The following is a 12,040-nucleotide window of genomic DNA, read 5'->3' as shown; positions in this document are numbered from 1 at the left end:
TGATCTATAACAATTAAAATTAGTGTTAATTAATTCAGCTAATGGTTTAATTTGGTGTAAAGTTCCCTTAACACGATAGACGGTAGTCACGAGAGTTTTGCCCGTCGATTAAACCAAGATTTAGGATTGCAAAAGAAAATAAAACATAATAAAAGAAAAATAAGATAATTTGATATTTCTTGAATGAAATAACATAATGGAAATATATGCTAAATTATTATTAAATTAAATAATAAATATATGGAGATATTTATAGTGATATACTCGTATCACCAATCCTATGAATTTATTTTCAATTAAATATCAATAACTATTTCACCAAAGTAAAAAAGGTTAAATTCCTTCTTGGATAAAACTAATGCATCCATGACAAATGGAGTATATATAAACTAGACTCAATTTTTAAAGGAGGGAACATCTTTTTTAGTCCACGAACTTTATCAAAGTATCATTTTAGATCCGTAAACTTTGAAAATATCATTTGAGGTCTGCCAACTATGGGTTAATATCAATTGAAGTACTTTTTTACTATTTCCAAGATTTTCTGGACGAAAATACCTTCAATATTTTTAAGGGTATATATTTTTAATAAACTTATCATATACTCATATTTTTTATAAATATCTTTACTATATGTTTTTGATGAATTTTCTAAATATAATTTGACCTTCAATATTATCACTTAATTTTATGACATGCAAGAAAAGATCCTTATTTAATTTTCTATTATTAAAAAAAAATTCTTTATTCAATTAAAATTCTTTAATATAAAAAATTGAAGAAGCAATTTTACTTTCATGTCACAAAATTAAGTGATAATATTGAAGGTCAAATTATATTTAGAAAATTCGTCAAAAATATATTGTAAAGATATTTATAAAAAATATGAGTATATGATAAGTTTATTAAAAATATATACCCTTTAAGGTATTGAGGGTATTTTCGTCCAGAAAAACTTGAAAATAGTAAAAAAGTACTTCAAATGATATTAATCCATAGTTGATAGACTTCAAATGATATTTTTAAAGTTTACGGACCTAAAATAATACTTTGGCAAAGTTCGTGGACCAAAAAAGACGTTCCCTCTTTTCAAAAAACAAGGCTATTTATTATTGGATAAAACAATAGCAAACGGTCGAAGCAAGAAAAAAAGAAGCCAACCGTGCTATCAACGTTTGTCAGGTATTTTGTCAATATCAATGCCTATAAATAACCATCCAATTTTGTCATACTTTACCATTATAGAGCTGCATAAATTTAATCGAACCCATTTAATATAATAATTATGCTGCTAATTATTAAACTCAAAACCCAACTCTTAAGCAACGGCCCTCTCCTCTCTCTCTGTCTCTCTCTCTCTCATCCAACTTTACTCTTTCCTGTTGGAATCTTAAAACGGCAGCAGCTCTGTTTTCTTTCATTTCTAGCATAGCACCTCCATCATAGTAAGATATTCTTTTATAATTACACTTCTTTTGATCCAAAGGTTGCATCTTTTTAGCTGTTTTTTGAAGTGGGAAGGTTCTTGCTTGGTGCAATATCAAGATTTTGATTTGTTTGTACATTTTTAGGAATTCTTTGTTGGAAAGATTGAATCTTGGGGGAAGCCCATGTGGTATCTCTGTTTTATTATTTATTAGTGGTTGGATCTAGGAGAAGTTATTGCTGAGGTAGAAGGTTTGGTTTTTTTCAATTTTGGGGGTAAATTCAATTTGGAAATTAATTTGTTTCTTGGTATATATACTTTGTTTTCTTGATTTATGGTAATTCAAGAACCCTTGTTTTGCCCACATTTCATAGGGGCCCTTTGAAGAAAAGGTAGTTCTTTTGTGGGTGGAGATTTGGGGAATCTTGAAGCTATTTATTTATAGCATTTTTCATTAAAGAAGAGAGCTTTGAGAATCATAGATAAAAGTTGTGGTTTTTCTTGAAAAAGTGGAGAGTTTAACAACAGTTGAGCATGAGGAAAAATGGCAATCCTCAAGGAAGGATGTTTAGTGATAGAAGATGGAAAGTGCCATTCTTTGTGAACTTGCTCGTGTCGATCACTCTGTTGACCGGCACCATTTTCGGGCTGTACACGTCTCAAAATGGCCGGGATCAGTTGCAATTCGATACTAAGTCGTTTGAGGATGCTGAGGAGAAGGCAGAGGGGTATTTCATAGAATCTGAGATGAGGGAGTCTTTGGAATCGACTGAGGTTGCTGAAGCCGAGCCACCAAGGCTCGCTTATCTGATTTCAGGGACGAAGGGCGATAGCCAGAGGATGCTGAGGACGTTGCAGGCCGTGTATCATCCCAGGAATCAGTATATTCTTCACATGGATCTCGAGGCTCCTCCACGAGAGAGGCTGAATTTGACTATATCCGTGAAGAATGACCCGACGTTTAGCGCTGTGGAGAATGTGCGCGTGATGGCTCAGTCGAATTTGGTGACGTACAAAGGTCCTACTATGATTGCTTCTACTCTCCAAGCTGTAGCCATTCTGCTGAAGGAGAGCTTGAATTGGGATTGGTTTATCAATCTGAGTGCTTCCGATTATCCTCTCGTGACTCAAGATGGTGAGTTCTCCGCCTTGTTCGCCCCAATTATCGTGATATTCTTGTGTATTCTTCATGCTTTTGTGCTTTTTGAAATGTTGCTAGGTCATAAGATGTAAAATTTCGAAAAGGGTCGAGCCTGTTTCTCATCTGATCTCGTGATTGTGAAGTATAGGAAAGGGAGACTTGCTATTATACGTTTCACGTGCTCTAGTAGTAATTGGCTTACTTTGGTAGTTCAACATTGCATAAAATTATTCTTAGATATTTTGAGAGCAGTTTGTTTTTTTCTGAATTTCTTCGAACTATTGAGCATGTATCATACACGAGTCTAGGTATGTAATGGATCAAAGAAACTGCCTTCTAGAAATTTAGTTGTTTGCTGTTTAAGTCGATAGTTTGTTTAAGTTTAGCCGTATATGAACATTGGCTCGTAAGAATTGATAAAGCTTTGGATTCTTTTAGCAATTGTGAACAAAATTTGAATCAAGCTTATGATTCGGGACCATTTCCACATCAGTGAATTAGGTGATGCATTTCATTGCCATTAATGCTTTACCTACTGCTTGAACATGTGACACAACATAGAATCGAATGTCGGTTAAAGTCTTAAGCATTTGAAGAAAAGATCCACCCTATGAGTTGTCTCTGTCCACCTTTTCTCGAAATAGTATGTATTGATAGATTTGTGTCGTTATCGAAAACTACTGCTACTGAAACTGAGAACAAATTGTTCGTAACTTAGTCATAACTATGCAGAAATTGTTGATTTATTAAGCAATAAGATCTTTCTTTGGTTTTTCGTATTGAAATTTTGAAATAAGGGCTTGTTATATTGTGTCGAAAGCAGCATAAAGTTCGTCTTTTTTGTGGATAACGTTATGCACCGTGTCTTCAATTGACATTATCATTGACTCTTCTGTTTGTGAAACTCTTGTTTTGAAGATATTGAAGCTTTTATTCATTGTGCAGATATGCTTTATGTTTTCTCGAACCTTTCTCGGAATCTCAACTTTATCGAGCACACACAGATCTACGGCTGGAAGCTGTAAGTATCTAGACACTCGAGAAACTGGCTATAGCGTTACACGTTTGATGCAACTAAAGACAACCTTTTGCATCATACGTTTTCCAGGAACCAGCGAGCGAAGCCTATCATAATCGATCCCGGCCTATACTTGTCTAAAAAATCCGACATTGCCTGGACCACACAGCGCCGCTCTCTCCCTACATCATTTAAGTTGTTCACCGGTGCGTTATTTATGCCCTTGCACGATTTATACGCAATTGTAAATTCTTGAAACAGATTACTGAAGTCCAAAACTGGTCATAAACATATAGTTGTTTTACGATTTTTGGTGTAAAACATTATCTTTGGTACCTTTTTATCCCGAACTCATGAAATCGGTCCTTTTTTTTGCCTTTTTTGGACGGAACCGTCAAAAACTAACGGTCAACCCGAATTCTGTTTGACCATCCAAAAAAGGTGTAAAAAAAAAAAAAACGGACCGATTTCATAAGTTCTGGATGTGAAGGTACCAAACATAATGTTTTGGACCAAAATCATAAAACGGCCATATATTTACGAATTTTTGATAACACTGTTACGCGGATTTTTGAGTATTCTTCGTCTTGCGTCTTACGCAGGCTCGGCTTGGGTGGTTCTAACGCGCTCGTTCGTGGAGTACTGCATATGGGGGTGGGAAAATCTCCCCCGGACGATCCTCATGTACTACACGAACTTCGTTTCATCTCCGGAGGGCTACTTCCACACGGTCCTTTGCAACACCGAGGAGTTCCAAGGCACCGCCATAAGCCACGACCTCCACTACATCGCTTGGGACACGCCCCCGAAGCAGCACCCGAGGTCCTTGACGATGAGGGACTTCAGCAAGATGGTGAACAGCAGCTCGCCTTTCGCCAGGAAGTTCCACAAGGACGATCCGGTGCTCGACAAGATCGACCGGGAGCTGCTCGGCCGGACGGACCGTTTCTCCCCCGGGGCGTGGTGCGTGGGGAGCTCGGAGGGCGGGGCCGATCCTTGCTTGGTGAGAGGCGACGACTCGGTTTTTAGACCTGGCCCCGGGGCTCAGAGGCTGCTGGGGCTCATGAAGACATTGTTGTCTGATGATTTTCGAAGTAAGCAGTGTTTGAAGCAGGGATGAGAGAGAGAGAGAGGGGTTTGCATTGATTGAGATGAGAAGCTGTTTGCAATTTTTCTAAGCAAGTAGTGTTTCTCTCTAACAAGATGAAAGATGTACATTGATTGTTGATATAAAGTGTACATTAATGTAGAATTTTGTTTTTCTTTAATTGAGAAATGGATTTTATTGTTGTGCTTGAATTTTGATTTTTTTTCTTGAATAATATTGTGTATAGTTCTTTGCAGCTATACAATTGTTGTGAAATAGTACTGCTAGTAAAATATAATCACAAAAAAATAATAAAGAATGTAAAAAAATATTTAACCATTTCGTTACCATACACAAATATGTGGGAACAAACTACCCTGGATTTTTGGGTCACACTAGTATAAAAAAAGTCTCAATCTGATTTTTGGTAAATGAATCTCATATTCTATTAATTTTTATGCTAATTGCATTTATTAGGCCATCTAAAACACATACACAAAATTTTAAACATATTTTTATTATATACTCAACCAGACATCTATTACTCATAGTCCAATCATTTACTTTTTCAATTCATATTTTTTATATTAATCTTCCATTTCATACATTTATTCAAGTTACATTTTTTCTAAAATCAGATACATATTAAAAATTCACATATATATAATACTTCCTTAGTCCCAAGTGATTAGTGTTTCTTTCTAGATATATAAGTGGGTTATTTCAATTTTTTATAGCTAAAATCAACATTTCCAATAATATGTATTTATTTATATTTATACTACTCCTTGTTTATCCACTTAACTAATTAAACATCATTTTCTTATAATTCATGTCAATTTATTCATCCAAGGTAGCTGAGCCACATCCTTCAGTCTAACACTCAATCTCATCATCATTGCAATTTTGCAAATGCTCTTAGAGCATCTCCGGTGGCGCCCTTCCCACTAGAACTTTCCACAAAAACCTCCTGCCACGTCACTAGGACTTCCCACTAGAACTTCCCATATCCCACTGCACAATGTAGGACTTCCACTAGGACTTCCCGCAATAAAATAAAATCACAATTATTCAATTTATACGTTTCAAATTTACAAAATTTAACGAGCCGTATATATAGAGCCGTATTTATAGAGTTTTTTTTTTTTTTAAATTAAATTTTAACTCGGACGTCCGACCCCTTCCACAATGGCGGACGTCAGGTAGGACGTCGCGAGGATATCCGAGGACATCCGACGGGCTAATGGGATGAGCGTGTCCGACCTTTTGCTCCGCAATGGAGGACGTCGGGTAGGACTTCCGCAACGTCCTACCGCGACGTGCGCCGTTGGAGATGCTCTTGTATATTTAACAAAATTCTTAAAACTCGTTTCAAATCAGAACTAAAAAGTGAGTTAGGATGAAGAAGAGAGTATTATCTTTGAAGTCACAAAGTTTAGTCAACACAATTTTTGCATAGAAGGCAGCGCTCCTCCAATTGCTCAACAAATGCGGTGGTGTTATGCACAAACTCAATTGCATGTGTATAAAGACAACACACAAATTCTAAACTAAATAAATCCCATCTATTTTTATACAAATTACAAGAATATAACCAAAAAAAAAATGACCTGAATCTACGCCCTCTCCTCCTTGCTTTCTCCGCCACTTTACATACACAAAATGCATGTATAACTGTGCCTCTCTCTCTAGAAATGCATGAGCTTGACTGTCTGAGTAAAGGCCTTTTTGTCATGAGAAGCAACACACATTAATTATGCCATCTTTCCCCCTGAAAACTTCACTACTCATCTCCCAATCCATTTTCTAAAGAGAGAGAGATACAATGAAGGGAACTCACAGCCACAGCCACAGAAGGAGATGGAGCAATGCTTACATAGTAATGGCAATTGTGTGTTGTGTTTTTGGGTGTGGGATTCTTGGCCTAATGGGAATCCATAGGCTTAAAGAGAGAAGCTCTTTTTCTCTTATGATCAAGGAAAAGGATGATCAGATCCTCTCCCTTCATCTGCTCTTGCAGAAGGAGAGGGAGCGCGTGGCGGAGACGAGGAGGAAGGCGGAGGAGATGCGGACGAACATGGCGAGCCTCGGGTCTCAGAAGGCGGAGCTCAGCACGAAGGTGTCGGAGATGCAGTCGACGATTTCGTCTCTGAGAGAGGAGCAGAGGGCGGCCGAGTCGGCCTTCCAGGAGAAGTATGCGCAGATGAATGACCAGAGCCGCCTTCAGGTTGAGGCTCTCCAGGAGGAGGTGAGGCGGAAGGAAGGCGAAATCGAGGATCTGAGGCTTCGCCTGGCGAATGGCGTTGGATCGAATGCGACAGTGGCGGAGGCGGACGCGAAGAGTGGAGGAGGAACAGAAACAGAGGAGACGAACGACACGAGCGTGGAAAATGAAGCGACGAGAGGGAAGGAAGATGGCGCGGATGATCGGGGATCGGAGGTGCGGGGAAGCACTCGTAGATTCAGAGGGAAGCGCGGGTATCTGAGGCGGGCTAAGGGGAGGAGATGGAGATCGGTTGGGAAGCAAGCGCAGGTGAGGAAGAGCGACGGAGATTCGACAATGGCGGATGCTGCTCTCAGAAACTCGAGCGCGGAGCAGACTCGTGCCTCGTTGGAAGAGCTGGCCGAGGGCTCTGAGAGGAAGACGGAGGGCGGGCGCGAACAAGAGAATGAGCAGGCGGGAGACGAGAATGCGGAGGATGGAAACGAGCACCAGCGTATCGATGTTGCGGGACGAAAAGGAGCTGCTGAGAGAAGTGCAGAAGAGAGAGATGTTAGAGATGCTGATGAAAGTGAAGACAAGGAAGAAACAGGGGAGACTGAGTTTTAGTTTTTAAGGGATTTCTTGAACGTTTTGCATATCCTAGTTTGTTTCACATTAGTATTTGGACCTACTTATTACGAGCTCGATTGAGATATTCACATGTGAGTTGCTCGACATTGAAAATGTGAAATAGAAAGAAATCAACTTAAATACCTATTGAGTCACTCCCGGGTTTGGTTGATCTTCCCTTCACGTATCAGTATGTTTGTAATAAAAACTAAAATATGAAGGGCTAAATTAACTTACCCCAGCAAGCATGATTCTACTCATCCCAGTGTAGGGAGGTTCCGATTCTCGAAACCGAACCTAACGGACGTTGCACTGCTGCAGCACCGGATGGCTGTAATCGACGTATCTATCCCAAAGGGGCTTGTATTTCTCCATCCCGATCTTCAACCAGGGCTTCGAATTCCCGTTGAAGTGAAGGACCGCTCCCTTCTCGATCAAGTGTGGATCGATGTTCGTGTAGCCCAAGCCCAGCACGTGCCACGAAGGGCTCAAAGGCTGGGTCAATCCGTAGAAGGTCAGCAGACCGGGAGGGAGGGTGCCGAGTTTCCAGAGAGTCCTATCGACGTTCTTCTCTTGCCAGTAGTGGTAGATGCTGGTGACGTTCCTTTTCCTCCATTCGTCCAAGTCGAACACGTTCATCCCGAACGCCCAACCACAGGCGTCGGGGTCAAAGTGCTCGCGGATGAGAGGGTGGGAGTAGTTTAAGTACTTGTGGTATCTATGGAATGTCTCCATACACGTCTCGACCGCACCATTGACGTTGCCATTCAAGTTGAGCGAGAACAGAGGCGAGAGATCTTTCTGCACCACGACGTCGTCGTCGAGAAACACCACCTTCTTTAGGGCGGGAAAGACTTCGGGGATGTAGAATCTGAGGTGGTTGAGCATGGATAGGTATTTCGGGTTCCGGAACTTGATCGGAGTCCGACTGTCGCCACCGCTGTCGGAGAAGTAGTATTTCCGGGTTTCGGAGTCTTGGAGCTGTTTGAGAACAGGTACGTAGGACGCGTTCAACCAGCTGAAATCTTCGATCTTCTGAACATCGACCGTCACTCCTCCGAAAGTATTCATGGTGAACCAAGCCTTCATTGCTTCGTAATTGACTTCGTCAGTCACGAGGTGGAAGACGATCTCCTCGGGATTTTTCGAATTCAGAGATGTCGAATTCACAACGACAGAAGTAGCGAGGATGTTGTCGGAGAAGACACAGAAATGATACAAGCTGTTATCTTTGAGCTTCAAAGCAGTTTGCCGATTCTCTTTGAGCTTCCTCTGCAAATACGCATTCCTGAACCATTCACCGGTCAGTCGAACGCCGAGACAAAACAAACTCTTTGGGACTTCTTCAGCCACGATCTGTCCATACTTTGCACTCTTCTCGTTGGTCGAGCTCATTTGCTCTTCGAGACCGTGTATCTTGGCCTTCAATCTCATGATCACGGTAGCGCTATCGTAACGAAGCTGCTGAGCCTGAATGAGCAGAAGAGCCATGTCGCGGACAGCAGTTCCCGATTCGCTGATTGCCAGTGGAGTTCTTCTTAAGACAGCATTCGACACAAAGATCTGTGAGTTTCGAATCTGAGCACTGAGTTCCCACGCAAATTGCAGATTGTTGCTCTCTTTCGCAATAACCAGAAATCCCTTAGCCAGGGAAATTTGGTCGTTCAGTTGCCTCGTCAGAGAATCGGGATTCAACATTTCGTCAGTGATGTTAAGCCCATCAGTGAACCTTTCCTGTCTAGGCGGTCTCTGCGTATATAGCATAAAAGGGATATCGATATCAGATTCACAACGAAAAAAATCGAGCAAACTAATTCATACGTCAGTGAAATACGAAACACAAAACAACTAAACACCAAGAACCTTCAAGACGGTTCCCTGCAATGAACAAGAGCTATGAACTTTCAGCACTAACATCAGCAAACAGAGCAAATCGACACGATTTTATTGCTTAGTAAGATACGCCGAACCCATCTCATTAATACTTCTCAAACACAAAGACAATACTCCAACAATCACCATGATTAACACATAAAATTTCAGACTTTTCTTAACTTCAACAGATACATATAGTCATCCATATAGTAGCATTAGTCTAATTATTCGATTTAAACCAAAACTAATAAACCTAGCGCAAGCACCCTCAAAGACAACCCGCTTGTTAAATCCGAAGGTATTGCATATACGCGAATCCAGCCAACATTTCTGGACTATAGCAACCGGCAGCTGTTAAAAGCTTAACTTCATACAAACAACAACACAACAAATCCTTCTGAAGCTGATAAAGGCCAAATATTGGCACTAAGTACGTACTCTATCCATCCCAAGTTAATCGATCTGAATCCTTTTTCGGGACATCCCAAGTTAAATGACTCTTTTCTTCTTTCGGCAATAATCAATTCCCTTATCTAATTTACCATCTTTGCTACTTTAACATCACTCCACTTACTTAATTCTCGTGTCCAAAAGAAGCGTCATGCTTAACACGGGACTGGGAGAGTATACCAATATTAAGGCTATGTTTGGTACGCGGAATTGGAGGTGTGGAATTGGAATTGGAGCATTCAATTCCAAATTTAGTGTTTGGTATCATAAATATTCTTGGATTTGGAATTGAATTACGATTCCAAATCCTCCAATTTCACAATTTGAATTCCATATCAAAAGTAGTAGATTCCAAATATTTATTAAATTACACACACACTGCACACATTTTTACACACGCACTGCACACACACTACACACATTCACACACACACTGCACATGCACATTCACACACACACACACACTGCACACACACATTTACACACACACACTGCACATATTCACACACACACTGCACACATTCACTCACACACTGCACATACACATTTACACACACACACATACACTGCACACATTCACACACACTGCACACACATTCACACACATTTACGCACACACATTCACACACAAACACTGCACACATTTACACACACACTGCACACATTCACACACAAACACTGCACACATTCACACACACACTGCACACACACATTCACACACAAACACTGCACACATTCACTCACACACTGCACATACACATTTACACACACACACACACTGCACACACATGCACACATTCACACACACTGCACACATTCACACACAAACACTGCACACATTCACACACACACTGCACACACACACACACTGCACGCACATATTTACACACAAACACTGCACACATTCACACACACACTGCACACACACTGCACACACACACTGCACACATTCTTACACACACACTGCACACATTCTTACACACACTGCACACACACACATACACACACTGCACACATTCAATTTTTAAATTCAATTCCATATCAATTATTTCATTTTTCCAAACAAAGGATTTGGAATTGAATTCTAATTCAATTCCTTGTAATTCAATTCCATAGAATTTCAATTTCAATTCCGTGTGCCAAACGGACCCTAAGTAATTTCATCACTATCCCAATCTTGAAGCTATCGAGGCACTAAAAAATAGATTCTTCACATTCCAAAGAGCATAAACAACTATGCATTTTTCTCTACTGTGAAATTACCATCAAAATTCAAAGGTAAAAACCATCGAAATAAACCACAAAAATATCCACCGCGGCTAATTCAAGCTCAAAATCGCAATGCACAAACATAAATCACTCAAAACACGCAGATTAATGTAGCTTGAAATCAGAAACCAAATCGATCAAAAATATTACCTTTGTATACTCCGATCTCGAAGTGAGACGATGATTCGCGCGTCTCAACACCAAAACGAAGAGCACAATCACGAATCCACAAATCGTTAACCACAATGCATTTGGAAATTTCGGCCTCCCCGGCCGCCGGTAATCTGCGCCGCGCCGCCGCATTTACTCGGCGCGAAGAGAATCACGCAATCTCTGATTAAAGCCTATCGAATTGCAACTCGGGAGGCTCGGATTGAAGAAATCGGAGCTCAATTTGAATTTGGAGGTGGAAATGGGCAGTGAAGTGCGGGAGAGCGATCTCAGCTGGTTTTTGTGTGAAAAGAAATTTAAAAAGTAGATGGTGAAATTAGAATTATTCATTAAGATTTAAGAATATGAAACAAAAGGGGGAAATAAAAATGTATATCAATCCAAAAATGGAAAATACTAGGTTTTCACTTTTGGATCAATAAATAATGAATTTTTAAATTAAATCACATTTATTAATTGGGTAAAAGTCTTGAAATAAAACAAGCAAAAATCGGTTGATAAACATAGAATTATTATTCAATTACTTGGTCATGACACTATCCGTTATTCTCTCCCAAAATAGTCGAATAAAATGAAAAACACCAATTAAATGTAGTAAAATTGATAAACCTCATTCAATAACTACCAAATAGTAATTTTATATGATTTGTAAGATCATCTATGAGGGGAAGGGTAAATGGACATAACTACCATATTTACCTATTCTACATAAAAATTTATTCTCTAAGAAAAGAGGTATCTGAGAAGGTATTATACATTTTTTCATTTTG

General features: G+C 39.8%; 3 protein-coding genes across 3 annotated transcripts; 2 read left to right on the top strand and 1 right to left on the bottom strand.

Annotated features, from left to right (window-relative positions):
- The first annotated feature begins 1,316 nt into the window (after positions 1-1,316).
- On the top strand, positions 1,317-4,884 carry LOC125196585 (beta-glucuronosyltransferase GlcAT14A-like). Its single transcript, XM_048095168.1, has 4 exons — positions 1,317-2,561; positions 3,513-3,588; positions 3,676-3,791; positions 4,188-4,884. Exons 1-4 carry the CDS (start codon positions 1,961-1,963, stop codon positions 4,703-4,705), a joined length of 1,311 nt encoding a protein of 436 aa, XP_047951125.1. The 5' UTR covers positions 1,317-1,960; the 3' UTR covers positions 4,706-4,884.
- Positions 4,885-6,497: 1,613 nt separating this feature from the next.
- LOC125195608 (cyclin-dependent kinase 11B-like) lies at positions 6,498-7,502 on the top strand. Its single transcript, XM_048093742.1, has one exon. It carries the CDS (start codon positions 6,498-6,500, stop codon positions 7,500-7,502), a length of 1,005 nt encoding a protein of 334 aa, XP_047949699.1.
- Positions 7,503-7,639: 137 nt separating this feature from the next.
- LOC125192122 (probable galacturonosyltransferase 10) lies at positions 7,640-11,522 on the bottom strand. Its single transcript, XM_048089584.1, has 2 exons — positions 11,250-11,522; positions 7,640-9,254 (listed from the first exon to the last, which is right to left on the bottom strand). Exons 1-2 carry the CDS (start codon positions 11,400-11,402, stop codon positions 7,803-7,805), a joined length of 1,605 nt encoding a protein of 534 aa, XP_047945541.1. The 5' UTR covers positions 11,403-11,522; the 3' UTR covers positions 7,640-7,802.
- Positions 11,523-12,040: the final 518 nt, after the last annotated feature.

This window comes from Salvia hispanica, chromosome 6, assembly GCF_023119035.1.
Source record: "Salvia hispanica cultivar TCC Black 2014 chromosome 6, UniMelb_Shisp_WGS_1.0, whole genome shotgun sequence".
Taxonomy (NCBI): domain Eukaryota; kingdom Viridiplantae; phylum Streptophyta; class Magnoliopsida; order Lamiales; family Lamiaceae; genus Salvia; species Salvia hispanica.
This window is presented reverse-complemented; position numbering and strand designations above follow the sequence as displayed.